General features: G+C 39.6%; 1 protein-coding gene across 1 annotated transcript; it reads left to right on the top strand.

Annotated features, from left to right (window-relative positions):
- The first annotated feature begins 214 nt into the window (after window positions 1-214).
- On the top strand, window positions 215-9,209 carry GPX7 (glutathione peroxidase 7). Its single transcript, XM_083867843.1, has 3 exons — window positions 215-444; window positions 6,559-6,820; window positions 8,655-9,209. Exons 1-3 carry the CDS (start codon window positions 238-240, stop codon window positions 8,816-8,818), a joined length of 633 nt encoding a protein of 210 aa, XP_083723969.1. The 5' UTR covers window positions 215-237; the 3' UTR covers window positions 8,819-9,209.
- Window positions 9,210-11,495: the final 2,286 nt, after the last annotated feature.

Genomic DNA, 11,495 nt, shown 5'->3' with positions numbered 1-11,495 from the left:
ACCCACAACCATTCAGCGCACTATTTCCAGGGCGAAACGCTGTGTTTGAGAGCGTGTGCATCCTCCGGGGAGCCATCCCAGCGAAGTGCGGAGCGGGCAGAGCTGCGGGTGCCGCAAAAGGCCCGTTTGCAGCAGCAGCAGCAGCAGCAGCAGCAGCAGCAGCAGCAGCAGCAGTAGTGAGGCGTTTGCGGCAGCGCGGCCGGGCCGGGGCCGGGCAGAGCGCGGCGGCCGTGCAGCATGCTGGACCCGGAGGGCAGTGTGGAGCACCAGCCTGCCTCCTCCTTCCCCAAAGTCCTCCTCATCCCTCTAGCCATGCTCCTCGCAATCGCGGCGCTCCTGCTTTTAGCCTTTTCCGCTACGCGGCAGAAGGAGCCTGATTTTTACACTTTTAAAGTTGTAAACATCAGGGGCAAGCTTGTGTCTCTGGAGAAGTACAGGGGCTCGGTAAGTGCGGCGGGGAGGGGCGGCTCCCGCCCGGGCTCACTAACAGGCAGCCCTTTGCATGTCCGCGGGGCGAGCGCGGGGGACAGGGCTCGGAGCCTCGGGGCGCACCCGGGCTGCTCACTCTGTGCCTCTGCCCTTGGGCGAACACCTCTGGCTAACACGGGCTCCTCTTCAATAAAGCGTTTGCAGTCTAACCCCCGTGTGTGTCCGCGTCTTCTCCCGCTGCAGCCGCCTGTAGACGTGGCAGGCAGGGAACGCTGCCCTCCCGCCGGTTCTTGCAGCAGGACGGATTGCTCTGGATTCTGCCTATTCAGGAGATTTGTGTCTTTGTGTAACTTAGTTTTGTAGCTTATTTCGCCCTTTTAACTGCATGACTTCTTGTGTGTTATTCTTACCCTAAATCCCATTCCTTTTTAATGAGCTACATTAAGGGAAAAAAAAAAAAAAAAAAAAAAAAAAAAAGGATTTGATCCGTGGCTAATGGCGTTAACATTTCACTGTAGTTAGTAAAAAACATGAGACATTACAAAGTATCAGAGTATAGTGAAAGTGTAACATCATGCAGATTCCTCTCTGGCTTTTTAGTGTGACTACAATATGAAGAAGGGCACTAGATACATATGCTTTTATGATGTCTTCTAAATTGTATTTACATATTACATTAAGTATTTCTAGGCATAGTTTTCCATGCCATTTTAAAACAACGTCCTTGACTATAATCTGATTTTATTTAATTTTATTTTATTAGTGGTTTGGTCATCTAGAAAAGATGGTTGGTACCTATGGAAGAGTGAAAAGAGAACTTAGCATACTCATTATGCTTAATGCCATAAGTTCTTATAGTCTCTTTCACAAATTATAGAAGCTAAAATCAACATAAATCCCACAAGTGCCACTTTTAGCACTCAAGTGACACATCTGTGCTACAGTCAGGCAGTCCAATAGATTCACTGCTGCCCAAAATGGCAGCACGACTTCTCATTTTCACCCTTTTACTCCAGCTTTGTATTTACACCTTCCTTTTTCCCCTCCTCAGATGTCTGAGCTCAGTGGTCCACAGAAGCAGGTCACTAAAACATTGGCAGGGAGGCAGAGAAGCTGTACAGGGAGATGCACATTTTCTTACCTCAGCAGAAAGAGATGATTTGGACCAAATGAGAAGTCTAAATCCTCTCTGGTCAGAGTCCTCATCTGCCTCCATTCACAACTGAGATACAGCAGAACTGGTCCCATGCCCACTCAAATATCTATGTTGGAGAAAAACATGGAAGCTATTTAATATTGAGCAATATTTGTGCTTTTTAAATGAGCTCCTTCCAAAGGCCCTGTCAATAAATCCTGTTACTGGGGCATGTTTTGTCTACATATGATCTGCTAATCTGAATAAGCAAATACCACCTCTGTCTCAGGGCCAGAATCCACATGGAAAGGAGTTAAGGGAGAACTTGGAAGAATTCCTTACAGCCACTCAGCAGAGGCTGGGGGTGTTGATCCCCTCTGGAACAAGCTGCAGAGCCTGATCTGGAATCTCATGAGCTGGCAGGTTCAGGGTGTGTGCTGTATCCAGTGCTGTGGTTTCAGGCCACCCTCGAGGTATGGCTGGTTTCAGGAAGGGGAGCTCTAGAGCTGTATCTGGGAAAGATAAGAGCATTGATGAATGCTATTCTTTGATCTCTGCTAGGCCACATGGAATAGTTTATTCCAAAAAAGTGACATTCAGCTTCTGTGTGGAATAAAAGATAGATTTGCGTTCAGAGATCTCATTAATGTTCAGGCTACTTGTCCTTTGCTAATGTATGTGCACAATTTTAAAGAAAATTACAGCAATAAAACACATCCCTTTCTGTCATGTTGTCAGAACTCAGTATCAAGATAGAAAAAGGTTAATTAAAACTCCCATTTATTTCTTAAAATAAACTTGCTTAGATCTGCAGTTAGATAAGTAATGTTAAGGAGTAGGTTTATCATAATATTTTAAAGCTATTAAAAGAAAGCAAATATTATTGAAGTACTATGTGTGTGCTGGTGGTGTTTTAAGGAAAGTGAGTCACTCGTTAGCTCCTGGAACAATAGTCTGTTAATTGCTAAAACAGCTATTACCAGCCTTAAGCTTTCTGGCAGATGTAGAGAAGACATTTTCTTCAATTCAGTCACTCAGCTAATTTATTTAAATAACTACTTAATTGCTAGTCAAGAAACTTACTAGGAACTGAAAAAATGCAAAGGCTTCCAGACTCTAAAAAAATTAATAAAGTCTGCTAATTCTAAAACCACAAGAGGCGTGCAAAGTATAAACAATCAGTGCAATTCATGACTGACAGGATCATTCTTCAATAAATCATTATTAACATAAACTGGTGTCTATTCAGATCATTGAAAAAATTTTTTCATAGAAAGAAAAAAAAAAGACTGATTGATATTAACTCACTTTCTGTTTGAGTGTATCTTGGTATGAACCACAATTACCCTCTGTTATATAGTAAAGAAAGGGACGACTATTACCACTGAGAAAAGAGTTCCACAACTGAAATAGATCAAAAAACTGTCTGGTTCCCTGTGTTGTGGAGGCCATCCTTCTGTGGTTTTTCCACACTGCCATAAAATGTTGACCCATCACTCATCTATATTAAAAAAGAAGGACAGCGATTATGGCTGGCCAAGAATCAAGAGGATCCAAACAAGATTAGTTTTCTGTCTAATTTAATTCAATAATCTTATCTTTTATTATATGATCTGTATCTGCTAGGCTGTAACAGGCAGTATTCTTACCAAAAATAGTACCTATTTGGGAGTCAGAACTCCCAAACATCAACTGTTCCCTGCTGTGTTTGTGCCTGTCTTGATGTGATGGTACCAATCCACCACCCAGCTCAGTAGAGTGTGCTGGGGTGGAATTAAACAGTGTCAGTGCAGTGCCTTTGAAAATCTTGAACCATAGGTACTATAATCATGGAAAAGCATTAGGCACTATAACAATTGAAGTACTATTTTTAACTAAATATTATCATTGAAAGTATTGCTAGGCGCTTTGGACCCGGGCTCGCTGCAATCCAAGAATATGGCATTGCTGAGTGTGGATAAATGCACAGGCACTGAATTGCTGCACAAATATTGCTACTTGTTCCATGAAGGTGACAGCTCAGTGAGTTGGTGCCATCTGACACTTGTGGCTGGTTCTTCCATCAGTCACATGGAGGCAATTAAGAATTTCTGGATCTAAAAACCCAAGTATCTGCTGTCTCTGCCGACTTGAAGCTGAGACAGATTCCTAAATCTGTCCCAGGATTTTTCCCTAAAGGGGGCACTCTGGTGGGAAGCAAGAAGAGTTTTTGCAGTGTTAAATAATTGAGTTCACTACTAGAATGCATGGGTTTTCTAAGCAAAGGGAATGATAGTTTTAAGAGGTCAGACAACAGCTGATAAATAATTCAGCTGAAATGAAATCATTTTTGTGAGGTCCATTGAACTGTTTGCACTGCACACTAGGTGGTGTGCTTGACTTGCACTGTCAGAGCCTAAAGTCAGGCATATTGAACTTAATTTAAATCATTAATAGTTGTAAGAAGTCAAAGTGCAGCCTCTACATGAAAGCAAAATGAGTGAGTTATTTATTTAAAAAAAAATACAGACCAAAAAACTCAGCACATGAAATTATTTCTAATATCAGACATCTGAAATATAACTCAGGAAAGATTTTTAAAGAATTATTTTAAACATTCATTGAGAAATACTAATAGATCACACAAGTTTTCATTATATATGTTAGTTATACTTTTAAGAGGTTTGCACTATTAAATTATGGAGTTCAGTAATGGAGAATTCAGTTACAGAGAATGCATTTTTCTAAGGGAAAAAGAGAAACATAATGTGTCTGCCATCCCAAGAAGTGCTGAGTGTAGCTTCCATTTGTTTGGGGGGAATATGTTTGGAAGTTTGCACTGTTATCACTGTGAGCTCTCAAGCCTTTCACCGCCATGCCAAGTAACCACTGGCTTTAAATTACTTTTAAATTAAAATATTTGTTTCTTTTTGAGTGAATTCTTTCAAGCCTTTGTTTTACTTAAAATCAAGTAAAAGTTGTAAAATCTTGATTGTTTTCACTGGCAATTCATCTTTCATATCTGTTTTAATATGAACACAATGCCTACATGACATTATTCCCCCCAATCCTCCAATGACAAATTCTTACATTACCCTTCTATTTGAGAGAAGGAACCAATAGAGGTGAATTCAGTAAGATGTAAGAATAGTTCTGCATCATGAAAATTCCAAGGCTTAAACTATATTTTAAAAAGCTTCTAAAAATTTATATGGAAGAACTACATGTGACTTCAGCTCTTAGTGATACAATTTATCTTTACTTCATACTAAACTACAGTTATCATATGCTTGATAAATCAGATTATGTGAAAAGAACAGAACTGCCAACAGTTATTTTTTATGTCCAACATACTAATTCTGTTTCAAATGCTGAGAGTCTGCAACGGGAATGCATCATAAAATTATTACCTCTTCTCTGAAAAAAAAAGTCTAATTATGTGCCATAACTTTGGATGTTTTAGGAGACTAAATTTAAAATTTCAGACAGAGGTTGTAAGTGTTGTCTGAATGAAAGTGATGATTTGGAGGTGAGATGGCTGCAGGTTGTAGTTCACATACAAGTGTACAGGGGTTGTTTAGATTGTATCCTGTCGACATACTGCACCACAAAGAACATTACACCAACCTGAGTTTAGAAAGATTTCCTGTCTTCCCAGGAAAACAGTATCACTCCAAATCCACTTTAAATTCAGTAGCTGGACTTTAATGATCCTCATGGGTCCTTCCAACTCAGGATATTCTGTGATTCTTTGATAGCCATAGAGTTACACAAAGTAGAAAACACACAAAGTAAGTGCTAATGTTTAATGTAAGGAATTACAAATACCAACATCCCCTTAGCTTTTTCTTTGCTCCTTCCTACCTCTTCTACACATTTCATTTTCTGATCCCATATATTACCCAGATATGTACCTTTATATGCCAGTTAGTTTTCTGGCTTTAAAAACACTATGCACATGTAGCTACTTATTTTTGGCTAAATATAATTCATTTCACACATCCTATTTCCTTAAATACTTCTGTATAAAAGTATTGGAATGGACTCAATTTATGTAGAATCAGTGGCAACTCACACAAAATTTGTGAGAATAAGAAAACTATAAGTCTAAAATTATAAAAGTTATTTAAGGATAAAATATCTCAAAAACCAATGAAAAAATTTTCAAGGCTTTGAGAAACTGTAATATGTGTTAGTTCATGGTTAGGTCACTTGATATCCCCAGCAAATTCTGTTGTTCCTGTGGTGCTCACCTGTGTGTGACAGCTTCCTCCCAGCTGGATCTGTGCTGGCAGACACGTGCCTGCTGCTCATCTCTGACTGACACAGCACACACAGAGCACTGAACATGATCCACTGCAGGAATGACTGCAAAGGATAGTGGGCAGCCTTCACTTCTTGGTATCTCTAATTGAGGCAGTAAACCTTTGTGCAAAAACTGTTGTCATTTTGTCACAACTGAGTAGATTTACTCTAGAAGTGATGGGAACTTTTACAGCCCACACTGCACAGACCAACCCCAAATCCTGTAATTGCTTCTATTAACTTCCAGGTTAAGACATCTACACTAGCAATGATAAATGGATCAGCTACTTCTGCAGGGGCATTAAATTTTGAGCAAGGAAACATGCTGCAGAGCAGATGCTTCACAACAGATAAATAAACCGCAAAATTTACATTGATTTGCAAGTTTCTTTCATGAAACTTGGTATATCTTAGTGGGATGGTCACTTCTTAATTATGCTTAAAAGTTATCCAAAAGGCAGAACGGAAAAGCACAGATTCTCAGTAAATTGAAGATTAAGATTGCTTACCAGTTGGTGATTATCTTAATGCTTGCCTAAAAGGAATATTAAATCTTCCTTTTGTGAACAGAGCTCAATGTAGTTTCAAATATGTGCTCAGCCACAGTTCCCTAGACATAGTTTTTTTTTTTAAATAGTCTGCATGTCAGCCTACCTGTTGGAAAACTGACATGTGTAACACATTTTTAAATGTGCTCTCTTGTTCTTCAGGTATCTCTAGTTGTCAATGTTGCAAGTGAGTGTGGGTACACAGACAGCCACTACAAGGCCTTACAGCAGCTGCAGAGAGACCTGGGCCCATACCATTTCAATGTGCTGGCATTCCCCTGCAATCAGTTTGGGCAGCAAGAACCAGACACCAACAAAGAAATTGAGAGCTTTGCTCGAAAGACTTACGGTGCCTCCTTCCCCATGTTCAGCAAAATCACGGTCAGTGGAGCCGGTGCAATTCCTGCCTTCAAGTACTTAATTGGTGAGTAACCTGGGATGCTGGAGGGCTGTTTCTCCTGCATAGAAGTCCTCTGACACAAAATCCCATCCAACAGAAAGAAGAGATTTCTGATTGTGCTCACAGAGTTGTCAGGCTTGAAGAGGTCAGAAGTCACTAGTTCCTCCTCCTGGACAAGGCAGGATTTCTCTCTGTCACCTTTGTCTTACCTTCTAAAAACACGTCCAGAGATGAAGGCACATCAATAGCAGATGTCCTGTAAAAGCTGGTCCAATAAATCAATACATGGAATACAGGCCATGAAATACTCTATGCATACAACACCCTGACCTTCCTTCTTCCACTTTGCAGCCTCCTAAGTGCTCCTCCTGTGAGACAAGTGCTGCAGGTTGGATTTATAAGATTCGTCTCAAGAGCTGTGGGGTCAGTAGAAGCAAAGCACCTCATAATTTACTTCAACAATCAAAAAGTCACCAGGCACTAGACAATGTCCTTGAATACTCCCTTCCTTCCTCCTCAAGCACTGGAACAGCCATACTGTGCAGTTCCTCCAGTTCCAATCTGCTTTATAGCCAGCACTGGTACCTGAAGAGGTTTTCTGGTTCTTACCTGCCAGCAAGGCAGGATATTCCTTATCAAGGCACTACTTTTCTTTCACTGAACAAATGCTCTAAATACCATTTAAATGCTATATCAAAATGTCAGTCTTTAACCAATGTGAAGGAAATGTCTTTCAGCAATGAAATATAGTAAAGCCCAGTGTGACACAGTATCACCTGAGCTGCATTCTACAAGGACCATATCCCTGCTGCTTTTCTCCAGCACCACAGTATTCTCCCAAATCCCACTGAATTTAAAGGAGTGTGGATATTATTTTTGACTACCTCAAGCTCATCTCCTTCCAGGTCTGGAATGGATCAGTCTGTTAGCCAAACTTTCCTGTAATCTTCTTCATATCCTTCCATCTCTGTTTTGCCCAGGAGTTGTTCCTGCAGACATGTCCCAGGAAACTTGCAAAACTTGTGTTTCCCTGCTCACCTGCCCGCAGGGGGAGGCTGTGTCTTCATTCAGCACAATGACAACATAGTTAAAAGTGTAGGTCTGGCTGTGTCTTGATGATACATTGAAATAACTTCTGATTCCTTATGAGGTTTTCCCAATGTATAATCAGTGGGAAAAAAGATGCTAATTTGTTTGTAGTGTCTGTACTTGTGCTTTTAGGGGGATGAGGTTCCTGGTCTATTTGAAAGTCCTGGAAAATTTGTTAGTCACATATCAGAAGAGTAAATGGTTAAGAGTGTGACTCATAAAAGGGTATGTGATCAGGAAAAGGAAAACTGTAGTAGATAACAATTAGGTGGAAACCACGAACAATTACTTTGTTATTTCTTCATGTAGCATTTCTTGAAACAATCTTCTGAAGCACATGGTACTGGCTGCTTTTGGAGGCAAAATTCTGGATAAGCAAGTAATCAGTCCTGGTACAGCTATATTGTCATGCCAAATTCCATTTTCCTATCAGTGTTCAGCTATATCAGGTACATCTCTATAGCACAGCCCCACACACACATGCCCTCACACACTTCAACACTGATTATTGTGCTTTCTCTGGGCTCAAGCTTCCCTGTTTCCATTGGTCTCCAAGGGACTACTGTCTAGTTACAGCTATCTGTCAGAAAATTAATCTTATTCAGTCTGAACTTCCTCTTAATTTTACATTCCTTCTTCCTCTGTGAGGTTAATCATCAAATTGACATGAAGAAATGTCAGGAATTGGCTAATGCAGTTTTCTAATTTTTTTTTTTTTTTTTTTGTTTTTTTTTTTTTTTTTTTTTTTTTTTGTTTTTTGTCCCTGTAGAGTCTACAGGAGAAGAACCAACCTGGAACTTCTGGAAATACCTGGTGGACCCCAATGGGAAAGTAGTAAGGGTGTGGGACTCTACTGTCTCTGTTGAAGAAATAAGACCCCATGTTACAGAACTTGTAAGGAAAATCATTCTAAAGAAGAAAGATGAATTATGACTTTCAAAAATCCCAGCAAGCCAATTGCATGGTAATTGAGAATTAGGGCTGGACTTTGTCTTTTCACATTCCAGAAGAGAGGATATGGGCAAAGGAAATTATGACCAGTTGATTCTGCATTCACCATCTAACAATGTAGAAACCAGCAAGTTAACATGGTCAAATCAATATAATATTTTTCTCTGACCAAATTCAGTTTGAATTTTCTAGGAAAGAAGAAATCTTCAGCAATTGTTTCTTCCCCAATTCAATTATTAGTTGTTGGTATCACTAAATGAAGTCAGTTCCTACAGGAAGAAAGATCAGAGTAATGAGAATGTTCTAGCTGGGATCTCCCTGATATCTACAAACCTGTTGTCATATTTTGTTTGCAATCTGAATAAAATAAACAGCAAAACGTGCATTATTGACTTAAGGCATGTGCTAGGAAGGGGCTGAAACAGATATCTTCAGACCGGGCAGAATTTGCATGTTCCAGCTACCACAGCCAAACATAGCTAATTTCATCTGTCTAGGAAGTTTAGAAGGGCATGGGGAAAGTTTAGAAGGGCATGGCATCTATAAAGCTTAAATTAAAGCAATATGAAGACAAAGGCCCTGTAAAAATTTTCTAGAAGCAATGAGAAGAATTTCTGCATTTTTTCACCAAGATTATCAGATGATATTTAAATAGTCATTCGAACATCTGCAGGCCCAGAGTCTACATGAAATGGCTATTTCTTTCTTCTATTAGCCTTAGAATTATTCTCTATTATTTTGCCTTAGAATTACTCTCCCCCTATAAAACTGATGTTAAATTAATTTTTCAGTTTATAACACTATCCAATTTTGCAGCATGTACAGACAAACATCAGACAATCAAATTATTTTTTCCATGGAAATGATCCTTCAAATATTTAATTCTTGCATAATGTTATATAGTTTAATATCACATTAGTGTTACAAATGCTTAGTGGAACCTTTTCAACTGTAGCAGTCAGGCATCTGCTCAGACTTCAGAAGTCCCTAGCTCATGCTAAAATAATAACAGTATCTTTGGCAGCCTCATTGTTCCTTGACAGAGACCCTTTGAAAGTCTTGTCAGAAGAACTCTTTTTACCTCAACAAAAATGTTCCCATCCTGTTAACCTCAGGATGCCTTAAGAAGAATCTAGCATCGTCCAGCTGCAGTATTATTGATGAATGAAAGCCTTTTTTGTGCTTTCTGATGCTTTCAAATAATACAGTATTTGTCCATATAGTTGTTAGGGCTCATGTGTACAAATAAACCTTAATTGACCTGACCATGGTAAAGACTTGGCCCAACTCCTCACTGCCATTAGAGCTCTTCAGCATCCAAACAAGCTCTTGTCGAAATTGAAAGTGAATATTATGGCAATGCCTGGCTCACAGAACAAGAGGGGAGAGAAGAATACTGACTGGGCTTGTTCTGTGAGCTCCAGGTATGCTAGGATTTGCAGGAAGAACATGAAGGGAAGAGATTATACTGCACAAAACAACCTCAAATTGCCTGAGAGAAGCCGAGAGTGGTTTTAAGTTTGGGTGAAAAAAAAAAAAAGAGGGGGTGGAAGAGAGAATAAAAGGAACGAGTAATAGAAGAACATAAGTAAAAGGAAAAATCAAGTAAAAAGAAAGAAATGAGAAGGAAATGAAAAGACAGTTTGCAGCCAAATAATCTTTGGGATAAAAGCAGCATGGAAATGTTCAAGTCTGAACATTGATACTAATGAGTACATTCCAAGCTCTATCAGCTACTGCTCACTTGAACTGTAACCTAACATAAGAGTGCAGGAAATTGGTGCTTGTGGCAGTGAATATCTGTATTTTCCTCCTCTGATGGTGAGAGAAGTGAACTTTATGCTTGATTCAGTCATTTAGTCTATTCTTACATGGATCACTCTAAGACAGTGGTTGCTAAGGATATCACAAAGGAAGGAAAATCAGGCCCAGCTGACACTGTGCAGGGACAGAGAATCCAGCTCCTAGAAAAGGAGGTATTTTTTACTCCACAGACTGTTTCTATTTTTTCTGTCCTTTGAGGCTACTGCAATGGCCCAGCACACTGTTAGCAAGTGGTGCAGGGCTTAAAATTTTCACCTTAGAATGCTTGTTTCTATTTTACACCCAAAGCCTGGATGAGACCAAACCAGGCTATGAAAAATATTTTAAGCCTTTTCCATTTCAACTCTGTGTGTCCAACAGAACTCTGGATTTACATAGAAACAATCTTTATTAGACAAATTCTACAAGTCTGAAGAGATATAATGGCAAGAATCAGTTGGGAAGGTTTTGTCCTACATGGCCAAATATTGTTTGTGCTGCTTTTAAAAGCATTAGAAGGCACAAAAAAGCTTTAACTTGTCAATGATACTGCAATTGGACAAGACTAGATTCTTCCTAAAGCATCCTGGAGTTAAGAGCAGGGAACCTGAGCATTATGTTTTTGTTGAGATAAAAGGAGTTCTTCCTGACAAGATTTTCAAAGGGCTTCTGTCAAGGAACAATGAGGCTGCAATTGTAAGTGTTATTATTTTAGTGTAAGTGAAGAATTTCTGCAGTCTGAAGTCTGAGCAGATGCCTGAGTGCTAAGAATAACTCCAGACTGATGCTGTCAGAATTGATGCTCTTACAAGTTTGACCATTTGAAGAGAACTCAGGTAAGTATTACACATGCAAG

Source organism: Zosterops lateralis (assembly GCF_965231275.1).
Source record: "Zosterops lateralis genome assembly, chromosome: 9".
Lineage (NCBI taxonomy): Eukaryota > Metazoa > Chordata > Aves > Passeriformes > Zosteropidae > Zosterops > Zosterops lateralis.
Note: the sequence above shows the minus strand (reverse complement) of the source record. Positions and strands in the feature narration are given on the sequence as shown.

What these genes read in the sequence shown, in the direction of transcription:
- GPX7 (XM_083867843.1), top strand. Translation starts at nt 238, where the DNA reads ATGCTGGACCCGGAGGGCAGTGTGGAGCACCAGCCTGCCTCCTCCTTC. An exon ending in TGGAGAAGTACAGGGGCTCG is followed by an intron (nt 445 to 6,558) that starts GTAAGTGCGGCG and finishes CTTGTTCTTCAG; the next exon opens with GTATCTCTAGTTGTCAATGT. An exon ending in TGCCTTCAAGTACTTAATTG is followed by an intron (nt 6,821 to 8,654) that starts GTGAGTAACCTG and finishes TTGTCCCTGTAG; the next exon opens with AGTCTACAGGAGAAGAACCA.